The sequence below is a fragment of the Rhopalosiphum maidis genome, chromosome 2 (genome assembly GCF_003676215.2).
Source record: "Rhopalosiphum maidis isolate BTI-1 chromosome 2, ASM367621v3, whole genome shotgun sequence".
NCBI classification, from domain to species: domain Eukaryota; kingdom Metazoa; phylum Arthropoda; class Insecta; order Hemiptera; family Aphididae; genus Rhopalosiphum; species Rhopalosiphum maidis.
The window spans coordinates 41,132,824-41,152,672 of NC_040878.1; the positions used below are offsets into that span (position 1 = coordinate 41,132,824).

Genomic DNA, 19,849 nt, shown 5'->3' on the forward strand with positions numbered 1-19,849 from the left:
GATTTTTTTTTTTTTTACTTCGATAAATACAACTTATGTCTTATGTCTTATAAGACATAAGTTATAAGTTATAACTGTTCTGTGGTTATAATAAACCTTACATTAGATTTTAAATAATCACTTTTACACCTTAAATTTGTTCTATAGTGATGGGGGTCAAATGCGACCTGTTTTTAAACGGTCACTGTATTGTACTTTTGTTATCTATCTCAGTGAATACATTATTCTATATTTTTGTTTATGTACTATATGATAATGTGATATAATGATAATCTGTAAACTGAATAAAAGTAATTCAAAATATTTTGTTCAATACGTTCATGTTAATGTTTAAAATATATTAAATTAGAAATTACAGACATTGCAGTGATTACACGATGATGATACATGTTACACACTACATAGTATTACTGAAACGACTTACGAATTTTTAATTCTCATTTTTTTTTTTTTAATATATTATCAAAATTAAAGTATTCTAATAACTAATTTAAGTTATTAACTATCAGACCATCAGCAATTAAGTATGTACTAAATGGTATAATTTATTAATATAGCTTAGTAATAGTAACATTCAGTATAAATTGTTAATTGTTTGTTTAGATTTAGATTGATAGCTACATTTATAGGTAGATAAGGAATGATAGCCAAAAAATAGGTTAAAATATATTCTTAATAAGTTTACATATAACAAGATGTTGATTATTCAAATGAATTACAGGGTATGGAAATACACGTTTAATGTGTACTTTATTGAGATAATCGATTCTACTAAAGAATACTCTTAGTAAAAGTACTATTAATAACCAAAATACGTATTTGGGACTATAAAAAAAGTTCATTAAATATATTCCTAAGTTGGACCCCCTTTCCCACGAGAACACGTAGAACCACTATTTTACCACGTATAAATATTAAAGAAAACATTATAAACTATAGTCCATAATGCCGATATATATTTCATTTTGTGGAGCATTGTATAAAAATTAGTTAATATCATCGCCCATAAAGTTAGAGCCAGTGCCATTATTTAATTTTTTTTAATGGTGACAGAGCAAATGACTATATTATAAATTCAACTATAACAAAGTCACACAATTTGTATGTACTATATTCTTAAGATTTGCAAACTAGAATGTCAATTTGTCTATCCGAAATATTATATTTTATTAAAATAATTTTTATTGTACTTAGTTTTGAAGTCTTATTTTATTTTTAATAGGTTATCAATTTTTTCAATAATGGATATTTTGTATCCATGCAGTCTGTGTTCACAGACTTTTACGTTAAGAAAACATATTTTAAAACATATGGAAACTGTTCACGAATCTAACGTTTCTAAAATATGTGATGATTCCAAAAGTTTATTAAACTGTTCACAATGTCATAAAAAGTTTAATAATAATAGTGTTTTAAACAAGCATATACAATTAGATCACAATATTTCAATACTAAATTTAAGCAAGTATAATTCAAGGCCATCAAAGAAAAGAGTTTCTCAAAAGCTCGATGCTTATTTATCATTAAAAGTAAGTATATATGTGTAATAAAATTATGTAGCTGCTTTGTTTGATATTTATCAATATTATAAGTTTAACTTTTAAACACTTAAGATAATGGATACTTTTTGAATTGAAAATTATATACAAAAATAATTGTTTATTTACTTTAGGATTGTTTGCCAGATGATTATTCTTATAAAATATTAGCATTCAAAGATATTTTATATGGACAGTTTAAAGCAAAGTTTCTGATTATTAACATCGATAAAGAATCATTTTTAAATTGGTTGGATAATTTATGTCATAAAACTAAAGTTAATTATATAACTGAAAATGTATATTCTATTTCTTTAAAAAACATCCACCGAGTAAGTAAAATTAGCTAATATATTCATTATAATATAATGGTACATTAAAACAATATAACATTTCTCTAATCTTAGAAAGTGTATAAATGCAAAAATATTGATTATTGGAATATTAAGTCCAATAGTATTCTGCAAAAACCAACTAGTTGTAAAGCCAGTCTAACAGTTACAATTAAACCTTTAAACAAAAAATTGTAAGTAAAATTGTGATTATAGCAAAAAGTATGACTAGTATGAGTATGTTTTTAAGACTAATATTTGTTGTTTGCAGAGCTCATCAATCAAAAGCTGTCATACTAATGAAACATTGTCATTGTCATCCTAAAAATAATTTCACTTCAATGAAATCTTTAGATATATTTCATATTTATGATCAATTTGCACATTTATTTAAAAATGGTCTATCAGCAGCTAGTGCACTGCATACATATACAAATAAAACTATACAAAATGAAGGTATACATCATTATTTGAAATTAATGGATTCAGGAGTCAAACCAGATGTAGAATTTGTCTATGAGTTGTACTACAGGTACATTAGAAAGTCTAGATTTTCATCACCATTTGTTAAACGTGTAGATTCATTAATGGAATCTCTAAAATATTATAATACTAGAATAGGAAGAAAGAGTGCAGATATTGAATTAATAGAAAACAATATTGTGGTAGCTGTTCGAACTCCGCTAATGGAAAAAATTAATACCGATACAGTATTTGTGTGCTCAACTAGTTTAGATATTTGTAAGACATGGTTTATGTTTAGTGAAACTAATAAAAAAATAATGATCCCTGTAGGAGTAATTATATCCACCAATGATAAGGACTGTTTGTTAAAGGCAGGTTTAGGTTTATGGGAAAAGTTAGGTGGTAGGACCAAGACTGTTGTAGTAGACTTAGAGTATACACATATATTCCAAACAGTTTTTCCTAAAGCCACTGTATGTGTTTCGAAATTTCATTTTTTGCTGAGCGTGTGGAAATGGCTAATTAATGTCACAGATATAAATAATTTAATTGAAGAATTAAATTGTTTTATTGAATTAAAAAAAATAGTATGTTCTGAAAATTTTATTATCGATCATTTAATAGATAACAATTTTGTTATTGTTTTAGTTGAAAAATATCCAAATTTCAACCAATTTATGCAAAATATTAATAAAAATAATTTTTTATTTTGTTCGTCTATGTCTACTCATCCATGCTCCACAATTTCTGAACGGACATTTATTTATCACCATACTAATTCACTTTCAATATTACAAACATTTCATTTTGTTATTGATGAAATTGACTTTTTCTACAACAATTTGTTTACAGATAATCCATATAATAATCAACAAATAATTTTAAATAACTTCAAAGAGATTAACAGAGATAAAAACTGTTTTACTTACTGTTGTATGAATGACAATCATTCCATATACTTAGTAGAAAATAATAATGGTGGTAAATTTTTTGTTGATATGGATATTGGACTTTGTTCTTGTATTATTAATAATGTGTGTTCTCCGTGTATCCACCAAGAGTTTTTAAGTGAACGTTCAAATAAAAATATCATAAACCGTTTAGAAGATAGTGATATTTGTATTTTAAATACATCTAATTATGACAAAGAAAAACGAAATACAGAAAAAAAAGAATTTGAAAAAATTTTATCTGAATTTCAATCTGTTCATAATAAGATAAAAGAACAATTTGTGATTGATCCTGAATATTTTAAAGTTGGCATTCAGAAGTTTGTTTCAACTTGGAAGAACTATCTAACATCAGATAAATCTTTATTATTAGCATGTAATTCTTTAAGCAATATTTACCAATCAAACTTAGATAACGATTCATAGACCATATTATGAAGCTTATATTTTGGGATTTTTGTTTGTTATTTTTTAATACAATGTAATGAGGTTATTTTTTAATCTTACTTTAAAAAGGGTAAAGCAATAAATAATAATAATAAACTGATAATTTTAGTTACTAAAATAATGTTTTAGGTTAAAATGAAATACATTTTAAATTCTGTTTTTTCATTAAAATATTTCAATAATATAATTTTATAACCTGACATATTTTATTGTCGATCATTGTCTGATGGTTATTTTAGATATTATTAATATAAGTTGTAAAAATGTATTTTGTTAAAATGTTGTTTCTGTTATGTAAATAATATAATATTAATATTATTTACTGCTGAAAATGATTGTAATGCTATAAGATTGTTGTACATATTTTTTTTTTAATATTTTAACAAAAAAATAATCATCCATTACTCACAGTAATTAGTTTGATGGGAGAACTGAATAACTTTTTAACCTGAAATGAATGGATTAGTTTTATTCTTGTTTAGCAATAAGTGTGCAATATCTTTAAAATTACCAGAAAGGATTACAGAAATGTATCCAATTACTATCCATTAATTTTGATGATATGTAAATTATAAAATTTTAGCCTATAAATAATCTAAACTACTTACTTATAATTTTATGTTTTACATTTTAAATAAATTACTTGATACATGTAGTTCCTAACTAATAATGTAACTATGTAGCTACTTAACATATTATATATGTATTGTATGGCGATATTTCAAACTATTTGATAAATAGTTATTTTTCATTCATAGTTTAACCTAATTCTCGTTTCGTATTATTTGTTGTATATTGTTTACTATAATTCAAAATTATTTTATGCAAATCTAATTATAGGTACATAATATATAAATACATTCAAGTAAATATTATTATTTTCATTGATCAAATATGTATAACAAACTTAAAAAACAAATATTGTAAAAATTTTAATTCATATTTGAGAGTGCCAATGATGACTAGATGAGTGCTAACCTTTGATTGTTTATAGTACTATAAATTTATTCAGCTATTAATTATTATTAATTTAGCGAATAAAATTTATATTACGTGATCACTGAAAACACAAGTTGCTGAGGCTTTACGATTCAGGGATGAATAAATGAACAAATAAATTGAACTACTGCTTAATCATTAGGGAACAGTTCAGAGTTTATTCGGATGATTTAGATCTCACATTAGACAGGTATTATAATTTGCATAAATATAATTTAAATACTTCTCTATGACTATTAATATTAATAATTGTTTATTATAATTTATAAGTATATATTATATTTATTTTTAACATAAAATTATTATATATATGTAATATAGGTATATATTATTTGTATATCTGTTAATATAATAAATTTAATTTCAAAGTTGAAAACTATCATAGTATGATCTCTAATAAGTAATAATAGGTAATTTGATTATAATTTTATATGACTAAATGTTATACGATTGTTAAAATATTGGAATGGTTATTAAATAAAATTGAAAATTTAACATAAACAATTCATGACTTTTGAAGAGAAAATTAACAAATGTATACTTATAACATAAAAATAAATAAAAAAAAATTTAAAATTATATAATAAAAAAATACATAATAATTAACCTGTTTTATGGTTATTTTTGTATTGGTAACAATTGACCGGTAAATCATTTAATATTATAACATAAATCAACACTTGAATAGGAAAACGAAAGGCGTTAAGTTTATATAATATGCTGGAGTTTCAAGCATCCGAATAAATGTTTTATTATGATATTAAAAGACATCTAGAAGTTAGTTGATGATGAGATCAAAAAAATATTTTTTGAGCCTATAGTTTAGGAAACACTAGCAAAGGGTAGAGCTTAAATCGTGTATGTGTAACAGGATAAAAGAAATTCAATGTTGGGCTGGTGGTGGAGGTGGTGGTAAAGGTTGAGGTGTCTGTTGTTGGGGCAAAGCTTTCAATATGGCTTGCACTTCTTCGGCCACGGCGGCCAGAACCATTTGGAATTGCGCCTTTGTAGCCACCGCACCCGAACGCTGATCCCGGATGTGCTCCAGAGTAGCAGCTATATCAATCTCCTTAGCTCCTTTCGCCATACGATTAAGCACCATATCCAATAGGCAATACGAACCAGTACGACTAACACCATCACTGCGTATATCATGATAAAATGAGTTAGGTATAGGTACATAATAGTTCCGTACACGTCAAATTGCATGCGAAATATTTACCTAAATAGAAGTGGTACTTACCTGCAATGCACGACAATAGGACAAGATCTGCCACGGAACGACTTATTTACTTTCCTGAAAAAAAAAAGTAGTTTTTTAATATTTTATCGCCCGTGTGTTTATTATATGCGTGCGATTAATGTATCAACTTTAACGGTCGTGTTTTACGTTTTATTTCAACTGTTTTCACATTTTCGTATTAATCTGTAAGACATTCTAATCGCAAAATTGCCTATCTACCTACTCGTGTATATTTCCCATTGTAAATTACCTGCGGAATTCCAGAAGAGCTTTGGTGGTGTTCGGTACGCCTCCGTCCGGCCATGTCAAGAAGTGGAACTGAGTGACGGTCCTGGTTTCTCCGGTTTTCAAGTTCTTCAAATAAAAGCTCCTCACCAAGTAATCGTCGCACCATATATGTTCGCTCACCAAATGCACCTGAAAAATGCACGCAAGAAAAGTATGCATCAATATTAGTAACTGCATATACTTATTGTTTTTTTATATAATAATACACATTGATTCTATTTCGAACCGACTACGACCAGGGATGTATGCAGAAAAGTGTTTAGGGGGTGTTTTTTAAAATCAGTTATTGGAAAGTAGAACTAAAAAAAGTTAATTATATAAATATAAATATAAAATATATTTAAAAAAAATAAATATATAAAAATGTTCTTATGAAAATTAGGTATACTTACAATACTTTTTTAAAATATATAATCATTGATGTAACAAAATTAACATTAAAATTGAATAAGTCACACAAAAACCCAAATATTTGGGGGTGTTTTGAACACCCAAAACACCCCCCCCCCCTGTGTACGTGCCTGACTACGACTAGTGAATGTGTATATTTATAAGCTAGGTACACCTATATATCGTTAAAAAGTTTACCTCATATATGTGATAGAGTTCCGATCCTTCTTCTGGCCAGTAACGATGGCACAACACCACGTCGTTCTCCACTAGTCTGGTCAACATAACGATCACCACGCACCCTTGTTCCCACACCATTTGCCAAAAGTCCGCCGATGTCTCAGCCAACGGTCCCTGTGTTGCGATATACGCCGGGTTACGTGGATCGTGGTCGGTCTGTAAAAAACGCACAGTTAACAAAAATTATTAATCGCACGAAAATTCGTCGACTGCCATAATATGGACACCTAAGTGCAGTGCAGTAGGTACGCCCGGTGGTGGGAAAAATTGCTTACCCCCATTAGCTTTTTTCATTGAGTAAAAATACGAAAATATTTTTATACAACATAGGTACATTCATATTTTAATGAACTCCCATCCCTCAACATTGGATATTACCCCGTACACCATTGGTATTCAAATAATCTAATAATCATCATAATATATATTGAAAATTAGTATACGATATACACCATAGACATATTATATATTTTTTTATTTGAATTGTACGTTATAGATGGGGCCAGATTTTGGGTTTCTATACATAATGGAATTTTTTGTTTATGCTCGTTCAAAAGCGAGTATTAAAATATAAAATTGTTATCGACAGTCCAGAACTTGTTGAGTGTATATTGATAAACTCCACTGGAATGGTCGGTAATTCGGTATGGACGAGTTTTACCAATTAAATGCATAATTACATTTTAATAATTTTATATAATCTAAGTATTATTCTACTACTAAATTATAATACTGTATTAGTACATTGTACGTAATATACCAGTAATAGGTACTATATTATGTGATTGAAAAATAATGGTTATGGTTGTCACAAAAAGTGGGTAAAGGCGACTTCCTAGCTTTCTGACCTTCAGCTGTAGATGAACTGAAATGTATATAGATATTAGATACTACCATTTTTATTAACTATTTGGCCATTTAAATTATTTCTCTACTATTAGTTCATTTCTTCATTGGTTTATGGTAGGTATATTTATATAGGCGCCATGTACATGGGTGTCGGGGGCTTAGGCGCTCGTTGAAGTTATTATGGGGTATTGGGTACCCATTAGAATATTGGATTTTACGGGGACATAATATTGACTAGATGAGGCCAAGCCTCATCCTTCAAATTGTACATTTATGGCTATGATACCAAGCACCCATTAAGTTTTTTAAAACTTGGCGCCTATACCGTATACACAATATATCGATCAGACGTACTATCGTTGATGCGTTGATGTAGTCCGAGTTGTTCATGTTAGCGTACTCGTTGATCACGACCCTGGCATGATCGTATGGAAGTGCATTGATGTAACGATTCTTCTTGGCGTTATCCGGCTAATGAAGAACGCATAAAAAAATAATAATAATAATATAAATACATATATAATCATATAAAAAAACCTCGTTGCATAAGTTGAAACTGTCAAAACGGTGTGCATAGATAAAAATGCAATAAGAATGGCCGTTAAAATGTAGTTATGAGTTTTTTTTTCATAACTCTTTATTTAATTAGATAGTTACTTATTCTAGTGTCTGTTGTATCAATAAATTATAGCTTTATCAATTTAATTTTAAAAATAGTAAGTTAAATAAAAATTATGTTTGCTACATCATCTTCAATTATAAATAACTATGATTGTGGTTAATAAAATAACTTGTTTAATTTTTCTGAAGGTAATTCAATTTTAAATAGAAATAAACAAATTAATATTTTTTGATGTAATAATTTAGTAGATACAAACATGTAATTAATTACCTATAGAACTATAATTAAATTAAATTGAGTTCAGTGAGATCTATTATATTTAATATTAATTTTAATTCATTGAATCTTTGCCTATTTCATTTTATATATTGCGATTAGGCCGGTGATTGGCCGATTTTCTTTTATTCACCTTTCTCGCAACGTTTACCGCACATGGTTCTGCCTCGTACGCGCATAGCGCAGCCCATTCGCTGTCCAATCGGTTCTTGTTGTTCAGATGATCTTCCATGTACGCCTGAAATACATAACGTTAAGCGTTATGTCAGTATTGCGGTTTCAGAGCATAAATACGTTTCAAAGTTAATTACCAAAACCATGTGTCCGGTAGAAATATCCATGTTCGATAAGACTGGTTCCTCTCCCCTTAAAAGTGAATATCATCATAAGTTTTAACAGTTTGTCGTCGTGTATAATATAAGCGTGCGACGTGTTGAAAGTCAACACCAATAGCAGATGCAGCATAAAAAACAAAACAGTCCTATTTGTCATCACTGGTCAATTTATTCAATAACTGAATAAATGTTTTTAATCGATATTTTCGATTCAATTTTTCATAGGTTTTTAAAGTCTTTGTAAAATGTGGCTTGTACATTTTAAAATTAAGTGAAAATAGGTAGGTACTAATAAAATAGTACTAATAATCCAACGAGAAACCACTACCTACACTAAAATATTCCTCTCCATAATTTATCGATTATATTTAATTTTATTGGGGTACCTGTACCTATATTATGTAAATATTGTAATCAACGAATTCAAAACCACACATTTGGTGGGTTAAAACCGCACATATTTAGTAGGTTAAACCCGCACACTAATGAATTCATAATTACTTAAAGTGTATACATTTTTAAATTTAAAATCTATTATTTATTAATTTATTAAAAATATTATGCATATATAAAAACCGACCTTCAGTTAAGTAATAAGTTCTCATCGCAATAATTACCATAATATAAGATTATTCGATATATATTTTATTTATCTGTATGTTAAATCAACAATTTCATCTCATTTGTAAACAGATGTCTTTTCTTTATCTCGAGTAATGCAAGTAGAGTAAAACAATTTAAAATAACATTTTATTCTTCGTTCAAAGTTTTTAGTAAACTAGTTAAAAGTTTTTGACGTTCATAATTCCTGAGAATCTATTGATTAATAATAATAAGTGGTTTTATACTACACTATGTGTGCGGTTTTTGTCTATCGAGCTTTTTGATGTCGAAATAAGTGTGCGGTTTTTGGATGAAACTATTGTAATAATTCCTATTGTCGTCAGGACCTAAAAGGCAAAGATAAGAAAATTGATATTACATGGGTATTGGGTATATATTAATATTTGAACCCCTTTGCTACACCCGCGCGCAAGCTTGAAAGTACATATTGTGGTTATAATTATGACAAAAAAATACCACGAAGACGTGCTTGACCTTGAAGAAGGACTGTTGTCTGGATCTTTCGACAAGCTTGCTATTCTTTGGGACGTGGCATTCGGTTCTTCTTTCTTATTCGACATTCGTGCTCGGCATAATTCCTTAGTAAAAAAAAAAAACCGTAAAAAAATTAATGCATTACAGTAACTACGAGTATTTACTAAACTAAAGTTAAGCATACACCATATAATTTCTCGATAATATTTACCTGATAATCTTTACTGACCTCCGCACTACTACCAATCAATCCTTCAAATTTGCTTTTATATCTTGAATGTCTTCTAATTATTAATAATGCCGCAACTGAGGCTACTACCGCGCACACAGCTGCGACGGACATGAAAATCCATTCGAAATTTTTGCTGTCTTCGTACGTAGAACTCATCATCACTGATGGTGTCTTGGCCTAAATTTATTTTATTAAACACTCAGTTTCTAAATTTAATACGAACGTGTAATTCACATTTACCTTGTCTCCAATGCTCACAAAGTCAATGGTATAACCCGATTTCTTTGCGAATTTGTTTTTCATTGTTTCTATTTTTTTCACTATTTCCGTAACGTTGATTCCAGCACTTGGCAGTATTTGGAATGTGATTTCGGATTCTTCATAGCTGAAAATAATATAATTTTGCCGCAGAAAAAATATTAAAAAACAATAAATGTTTCTTTAAAAATAATTAAAAATTCTCGGACGCAAAAAGTGTTATGAATTTAATTGTATACTTGTATCGGTCTTGGGTTATATTTATGTTTAACGTATAAATGAATAATTAAAAGTAAAAGTATAATATTATGTTATATTATTAATTTGTATTTACAATTATTTATACAATTAATATTTAATAATTATTAAACTATTAGGTATATATTTAAAAATTAAAAATTGTCAATAATTCCTATTACTTAAATTATAATATATCACATACCGAGCATTCACCATTGATTTAAAGTCAACGTTAATAATATTTGCCAGTGTTTTTAGTAGTTTGTCTCCTCTTTCTCGATTACTTATCCTGTATAAAATAATTAATAATAATAATAAAACAAACATTGATTAACAAAAATAAATTCACTTGTCTTTTAGTCGGATGCAGACATAAGAAGTATCCACCACTTCATAATTATCATTATCTGTGTCATTCATTTTATCTTTGGTTTTTTCTTTTTTCTGTCCATCTTTTTCTTCTCCTGGTGCAAGTTTGCTCACATAAGTTATTTTGAAATCATCTTGAGTCAGTTTTGTTGGCTTGCCGTTAGCTGATTTATTATCTTCTGAATCCGTTTTTCGGTTTGTTCCTAACAAAGTTGTTGCATCTGCAAGAACACAAAAATGTAATAGTTTTTCAAAATTTTAATCACGTTATAAATGACGTACCAACTGTTTTCGTTATATCCTCGGCTGATTTTGGTTCATTTCCTTCGTCATTTTTCTGAAATTATTATTACCGAAATTTTAAACCATTGTTTCTGATAGAGATTTAATTAACTTACTACATAATTATTTAATTTAAAGAATGGTCCTGGTTTCTTAACGTCTAATCGTTCAGGTCTTTTGAATCCGGCCCAACCCGATTCCGAATCATAATTATTAATGAAATCGCTAAACATTACATCGTCTTCCTCGCCATTAGCTCCTATAAATATCCATCCTAAATTATAATGTGTTTTAGTTGTTTGCTTACTATCGTTTACTTACCTTTTTTCGGTAAGAACACTAAACCACCTTCCGTGTAAGCTTTATTCGAATTGTCTATACCCTTTGATAGCATGTCCATTTGTCTCAATTTTTTCCACTCATCGTCAATCTTGTCCTTTATTTCTTCACCTGCTCTAAATCCTTCTGGCGTGTTGTAATCTGGATGGAATCTCGGTTGACCATAAACTAACGGACTTGGATCTTCTTCGTACTGTGGTTGTTGTTGTTTTAAGCCTATAAAAGTAATTTATTTGGTTATATATAGTGTTGCACAAGTGTAACCATAAATATTATATTATGCCTGGCATCCATGGTAAGTACAAGGGAGTTCCTTGAAGTCTATTTCGATTGATCATATTTCGACGATATTCATAATCTAAATCAAACACCAGTATTAACCTGTTGTGTTTCACGATCTTTAACTTTAAATACCTATTTCCGGATAGTAATCACGACCTCGACCAATATCTTCAGCATTCACGTACAAATCAGGTTGTTTGTAGTAGTCCGCAAAATCACCATCATCATTCTGTAAAAGAAAAAAAATCAATATAAATCAGTTAAATCGACAGTTATGAAAGTGACTTACTTGTTTATTATCAGGTACTCTTAAATATTGATTACAAATCGAATTGTCAACTGGTGGCAAATTATATCTTATCAATTTCAATCGATTTTGAAGTACACATTGTGTAAAAGGATGCGGCCAACTATAACCGTTGTAGTAGAGGAATTTCATATCTTCTCGTAAGACCATGAGGTTATTCATTATTAATTTGTACCTAAAATAAAAAAAAATTGATCTTCAACTTTTTATTAAATATCTAAGATTCGAGACCTTGTTCCACATTAGCTGAACTAATGTAATATAGGTACGCACAAACTATGTTGTAATTTGAAAATATTTTAAGGGAGAAGACAGGCTACTTTTTAATTGTCAATTATCATATTATGTAACATCAAGGTGAACTATGAACAGTTAAGAGCTATGAGTTGTAGTTTGGTATTAAATCGAGTATACAGATATTATAATCAGATAATCTTACGTGTATTCATCGGCTCCGTTATTATAACTTGGAATGCATTTTCCAAATGCATGATCTACGATAAAATAAAAAACGTAAAGGTTATTAGGTTATTTCAATTATACAAACGTTAATAGTAAATTTAGATAGTCATATTACCATCGAAGCACAATTCGCGTTGAGTACAAACATTACGGTTAAATAAGCAACCTGAAAATTAAAACAAGATATTATTGTTTTGTTAGTATTATTCAGTTATTATAAATAACTTTGAATAACAACTATAAGAATCATTATCTCGAATTTAAATCAAAAGTGTTATTTTATTTCAATTTTATCATGATATTTTGTTTTGTTTTTTAATTTAAAAAGTTTAGAATCCTATTAAATATTGTTTTATTTTACCATATTGTATGAACTATATGGAAATGAAACATTATATATCTACCTATGTGCTTACACCAATTGGCAATTTGTATTCAATACTACCTAATTCATCTTTATTTTTCTACTAAAATACACAAATAACACTGAATAAAATATTTAACTTTTAATTTAATAATGTACTTATAAATTAATGCCAAAGTTATTAAACTTTATACTTTTAATTTAAATACCTACCTTTACATAATCTTAAATTACATGTAAGAGTACCTAAGGAAAATAGGTATTACACTTTTTGTAGAAGAAAAGAATTTGCGTTTAAAGTTTCTTAAAACTTCTATATACGAGTATACGACTATATAATTTAGTCTTTATTGATTGATATTTGAACATAGTTAGTTCGTTGAGCTTATCAGAATTACTAAGTTTTAATTTATAGTTTACAACGTTTTAATATTTACTTTTTAAATAATATAAAAATATAATATTAAGAATTTGTGTTTGGAAAATTATAAAATAATAACTATTTAATATTATTATAATATAAAATCACGTTAACCAAACTATAGGCATAAGCTTAATTTTCTTTTAGTTTGTCAAGTTTCTATCATTGCATTCATTTCATGAGATATTTTCCTAGGCATGTATACGGATTTTTCTAAAAACCAATCAATATTTTATTTTAATATATGTATTATATTTTCCATCACTCAAGATATTACTTTAAAACTGTAAAAGTAGTATAACAATATAATTACACATTTATCCAGTAGATGTTTAGCAGACTTTAAAACGAATTTTGCTGTGCAATGTATCTATTGGAAATTAAAATAATTATAATATAACAATATTTTATACAATAATAATAATATATTTTTTATAGAATCATTATCCAGTATCCACCCTATTGTTTGTCTATTGTCACGTTAACCGAAAAAAATTTAAATTTGATTTGATTTGATTTTAGTTTATGTTGTATTCATTTCACGTTGGCATTTTAAATTATTAAAAAATATTGATAATTAACCATAAAAAATATATTTAAATATTGTTTAGATGACTGCAGCTCTGCTGATAAAATTTTCTTTTAAATCTTCGCTTAATATTAAAATTTTTATATTATAACAATATGTTATTACATACTACGCAATAAATAGACACTAGACAGGTATTTTAAAGTTTTTATTTATTTTCAATGTGTATTAACTACTAATGTACTAGTTTAACTTTTATTATTTTCTGTTATAGGTAGGTATTCTGTAATCCGTGTGTATTATAGGTTGCGGCGTAGATTTCAACCTTTTATCGTGAAATTGGGACGTTCAACTGTATTTATGTAGTTTAGATCCCGTTATCCTTAAATTATTTCTAATTAAAAGTCGTGTTGCAGTCACACAGCATTTTTGAAAAATATCTCGATAACAAAACCACATTGTTCACCGGACCACGGCATTTTGACGTCTGAAAACCTTAATAATTAGATACTCAACCTGACAAAATAAACTGTTCTAATCTAATCGCTTTTATTACGCATCAATGGATATTTGAAACATGGAAGTCCATTACGTCGCACCCTGTAATTTGTACTTATAAAATACACAACCGAAAATAAAAAAAAATCACAAAATTATTATCGTTTGAACTTTTAATTTTATCTACCATACCTACTTGACATGACTATCCTGTTAAAACTATTAAAATACATATATGTATTGCATTTATATAATTTTTGTAATTTATGATTAACTGCATAAAAAATTAATTTAAGATTATAAAAGTAATCAGAATAAAATTTCTAATACAGCATTAAACATTGGAAACAATTTTCTAAAAATAATAAATATTTCAAGTTTAGAATGTTAGCCAAGTCTGCAACACACGAAGTACCTATACTAGTGTATTGTATAACAAAGGTACACCATTATATAAAATACATAATTTATGAATCAGTTAAGTACCTGGCAATATAAAATTATAGTATCTATGAATAGACAGTTTATATTATACTGAAATACATTTTTTTAACTAAAATAAATTTAATTTATACATTATATTATTATTATTTACCTAAACGATGCATGTTTCATGTACGATGTGTACGAACGACAAAACTAACAGTTTAATATTTTAGTTATTAAGAAAATTAAGAAAAAACATAAACACGAAGCCACTGAGTTAAAAGAATATTAAATAATAATATCAACATATTATTACAACAGCCTACTGATAGATTTAATAACCATTGTATTACAAAAAAAAAAAACATATATATCTTAAAGAATAATGAATCCACATAATCCACACTATTTAAATAGTTATAATAAGGAATGATTAGTATTTGCTTAACTCGTATAGGTATTAAAGGTTTTTTTTTTAAATATTATCATGTGTATTTATATAATGTTAATTTCTAAATTAAGTTTTTCTTTTAATAGTTGACAATCTATATTTTAATACTTAAAAGTTTGAATAAAAACATTAAACAAAGATTTTTTTGCAATTTTGTATAGAAGTGGTTACCATTGTGTTTTAATAACGAATTTATTCAAAATATGTTTTTAATTTTGATAAAACTCAAAGATTACATCATGGTTTAAAATATTTAAAGATTCTGAAGGATCTGTATTTTATTGTGATATCAATCTGAAGATATATTATAATGTATGAATTTTATAAATAGTATAGGAATGCCTGTTGAGACATGTATTAATTCAGAGCAGAAATGTTGAATAATTATACTTAACTATTTGTGAAAGAATTGATAGAAAAGAGGAGAACCACGGCGGTGAGAACTAATAATAACCATAACTTTTCAATTTTATTATCTATATATATACTAATATAATGTTATGATCAACGTGACTGATGTTGTTTGAAAATCAATATAATATATTAAAGTTTAATGGCTGACATTTATTTATACATGTACCAATTTTTAAGATAAAACTAAAAGTATAGCATAATATTGAAAAATAAATTATTCTCCTCCGTTATTCTAGGTCTAGAGTTTCGTGATCCCGTTAAAGTTTAATGACAATTATATATCACTTATAACGAACGTAATCTGATATAATTTTGCCATTATACAGTAATAATTTATAGTTGAGCTTTACAAAAAGTACTTTTTCATTTGAAAATCTTTACCAACCAAGGCCATTACAAAAGTAAAACAAAACATCTTTGTATTTTCTACAAATTCTACTCATATTATCATTTGCACTTTGCTGTCGGCATTGTTCAAATAAAAATATATTTTGTTTCATGTACAAACTTCTGTATTAAGCAGATGATTAATTACTCTGGTAAATAAATATATATATATATATATATATCCATGAATACGAAAAAGATATAATATTAAACAAAGAACTATGAAAATAATAGTGAAATTATTTGATGAATATTAATATTATATAAAGAAAATTTTTATTGATTTTTAACAAGGCCAAACTATTATTGTATAATCCATAAGGTCAAAACTTTCATACAAATTATTATTTTTATTGTCCAATTCGCACGTCAATGAAATGTACACATATACACTTACACACACACACACACATACATACACTCGCTTTCTTTCTCGTATTCTTTTTATGCTCTCTTATTTATCGGAAAAATTGATGTTTTTTGTTACCGATGATTCATAGATTTAATAGATAAAGAAGATAAATGATCATGGTCAAGATTTTTACATAGGACCACATGAAAAAGATTTTTAGCGAAATTCCTAATCATTCTGAAACTTTTAAAGTATGTTATTTATTGTAAAAATGTGGTTTATATTGTTGTATACATGAATACCAGAATAATTTAGGTGAACAAATATAATTATGAATATACAGTAGTCAAAACGGTTCTGTATAGTAGTTATACTATAAAGCGTTGGATAAATGATTTGCAATACAAATTATATAAAAATGTTAAAAAATTATACTTAGGTTAGGTAAAGTCTCATTTTTTAATACTTGGCGCTGGGCATTAAACGCATACAATTAAATATCATATTGTTTATAAAAAAAAAATTGGTTATAGAATATAAATTGTGCAATAGTTTATAGAAAGGATCGTGTAAATTTTAATGACTGACCAATAATGTCCGGAGAGAAATACATTAGTGAAAAAAAAAGCGAAAGGATTTAACAACTTGAATAACAATATCATTAATTAATATAGTAATAACGCAATAATGTAGAATATACCATAGTTTAATTAAACAATGCATTATCAATTACGGAGACAAAGAACGAAAATGAACACGAACAGATATCAACGTTGAATACAGGATAGGTATCACAAAGCAAAATATATATATATAATATAGTGTACAGCTATACATATTTCTATAACCATGTATCTATATAATTCGAGTGGATTTGTGAACATTAATAATTAATAATTCATTGTGCCGTAATACGCGTACGGGTGTGTGTGGTTGGAAAATTAAAGCACTTGGTATAAATAAGAAACCTGTAACACGTTTGAAGTTTGTGAACGAGGAAATGGATTTTAAGTTAAATTTCAATTCATACAATATCTAAAAGGCTAATAATTTAATTCATTCTTCAATTATTGCTGAAAACACTGCTCATACAATTTGTACAGTACCTATGTACTACACTATTATATTTATTATACTTGGTGCATGGAATATACATATAAACTTATTTGTACCAGTGTAAAGCTATTGTTTTGTTGAGTGTGAACGTATTTATAATTGTCACCCGAATTATTTTATCTTATTGTAATTTTTTTCAAGTTAAAATAACTGAACCGTACTGTTTTTAAAAAATATAATTTGTATTCAAAAAGTTCAAATAATGAATTGTAAAACAAAATAAAAGTGATGAAAAATAATTTATAAAGGAATATATTATCCGTAGCTATTGTTATTCCGGACCACTTATTTTATACAGAAAATCACGTTTGATATGCGCATAGTAATTTATTCAAATGTTTAGAATAATAACTAGTTAACGAACTATTTATAGACGCGATTCGTTTAATTTTAAATGAAATTTTATTATTATATAATAATATTTACATATTTTATATTATTTTTTTTTTAGATTATCCGTATCGATAAATTTAGAAAAAAAACCACTAATCAATAACACGTTTTTCTAAAAAATGGTATATTTTTTGATTTTATTATTAGTTAGGTTACTAACTATGGTTTATTAAAATATAAAATATTAAGTACGATATAATATAACTAAATACGTATTAAGTTAAAGTTTATGAGGAATTAGTAGATATTTCTATAAAAGTTGAATACAATTCAAGGTAACTCTAAATAAAGAAATAACTTTTACTGGTAAAATGTAAGTAGTTGGATTAAAAATATATAAATACAATTTATTGAACGCTAAATAATGTGTATAAAACTTAAAAATGACCTTATGTCTTTAATTATATAATATATAACTTAAAATGTAATATACTAGTTTAGACAATAATAATATCCATATAATTATAATTTATAGAGAAAAACTACTACGATATTTCGAAAAACGACTAAGTATATGTAATAACTTTTATTTTAATCAATTCGTTTTTTTTTTAATTTAATTATTTTCATTATTATTAATTATCCATTTATATATTAAAAAATAAATGTTAATTCTTATAATTTATTAGTTATTTCTGTTTTATGGTTAGTGATTACACCTTTATGGACTGTATTAATAGATTATGTTTGTTTATTGTTAAGTATATTTTTAATATTTTATTAGATTATACAATTCGTGTTAAAATCAAATACTAATTGCTTTACAAGTATTTTTCTAGTCTATTTGTTTACTGGGCAAAATGTAAAGAAAAAAAACTCTATACTCGATTACTGCAGTGAAGAGAAACAAGTTAGGATTTCATCAGGTATTACCTGCTGAATGCGTTTCAGTGTACAGAAAAAAAGAAAATACGTCGAAAGAAATACGCTATACGTGCATGGGGCAATGATGACGCTGTTTTCACGGTGTACGAGCGATAGCAAAAAGTGATGGACTTTAAAAAAAAAAACACGTTTTGCGAGTGAAATGCTATTATTAAACTTATTATATAGAGGTATCTTTTTTCGATGATATTCTACTCGGATAAGACTTACAATGAACGGTGTCAGTGAGGCATAATATAATACAATGAAGTTAATATAATATATAATATTAATGTATTATATTATGTATTATTTAGAAAAGCACTTTTTATTTTAATCTAAATCTGTTAAGTTAACTATCTGTAACAATAAAACGTACGTTCTATAACGACGCGCATAACGTACATTGTACATTGTATAGAATAATTATAATAATTATTTTATAATATAAGAACGTGTACTAAGTTCGATATACTTACACAGACATATAGCAGTTATAAAATATAGATATTCTATTTTTTAAATTTTTCTTGAGAATAATATACCATAATGGCCAAAATCGGGGTCATTGATATCTTGACAAAATGTATTTTACAACTTGGGAACAATGTAAATATATGAACTCGAATAGAATTACAATTTGTTTATAAATAGAGTTAGTAAGTATAAGTATATTTTTTTACATTTACATCTTCTCTGTATATAAATATATACATTTTGTCCGTCGAATTTTTTTTATCTAACAGACGATTTCATTTTGCTTATAACAACAAAAGTCTTAGCATTTTGAA

General features: G+C 26.8%; 2 protein-coding genes across 2 annotated transcripts in view; one reads left to right on the plus strand and one right to left on the minus strand.

Moving 5' to 3' along the window:
* The first annotated feature begins 286 nt into the window (after positions 1-286).
* LOC113553671 lies at positions 287-3,797 on the plus strand. Its single transcript, XM_026957133.1, has 5 exons — positions 287-524; positions 1,223-1,529; positions 1,673-1,870; positions 1,946-2,064; positions 2,142-3,797. The coding sequence occupies exons 2-5, from the start codon at positions 1,242-1,244 to the stop codon at positions 3,709-3,711; spliced, it is 2,175 nt and encodes a 724-aa protein (XP_026812934.1). The 5' UTR covers positions 287-524; positions 1,223-1,241; the 3' UTR covers positions 3,712-3,797.
* Positions 3,798-5,457: 1,660 nt separating this feature from the next.
* The window catches only part of LOC113552782 (receptor-type tyrosine-protein phosphatase N2), a 38,317-nt gene continuing 23,925 nt past the window's right edge, over positions 5,458-19,849 (minus strand). Inside the window, 21 exon segments of the mRNA XM_026955707.1 lie at positions 5,458-5,668; positions 5,671-5,873; positions 5,975-6,028; positions 6,225-6,391; positions 6,851-7,048; positions 8,096-8,212; positions 8,773-8,877; positions 8,951-9,005; positions 10,055-10,176; positions 10,284-10,481; positions 10,545-10,689; positions 11,005-11,091; positions 11,152-11,392; positions 11,454-11,508; positions 11,570-11,727; positions 11,775-12,008; positions 12,076-12,150; positions 12,207-12,303; positions 12,364-12,556; positions 12,821-12,875; positions 12,959-13,009. Coding sequence (XP_026811508.1) covers positions 5,547-5,668; positions 5,671-5,873; positions 5,975-6,028; positions 6,225-6,391; positions 6,851-7,048; positions 8,096-8,212; positions 8,773-8,877; positions 8,951-9,005; positions 10,055-10,176; positions 10,284-10,481; positions 10,545-10,689; positions 11,005-11,091; positions 11,152-11,392; positions 11,454-11,508; positions 11,570-11,727; positions 11,775-12,008; positions 12,076-12,150; positions 12,207-12,303; positions 12,364-12,556; positions 12,821-12,875; positions 12,959-13,009 — 2,732 coding nt within the window. The 3' untranslated portion in view covers positions 5,458-5,546.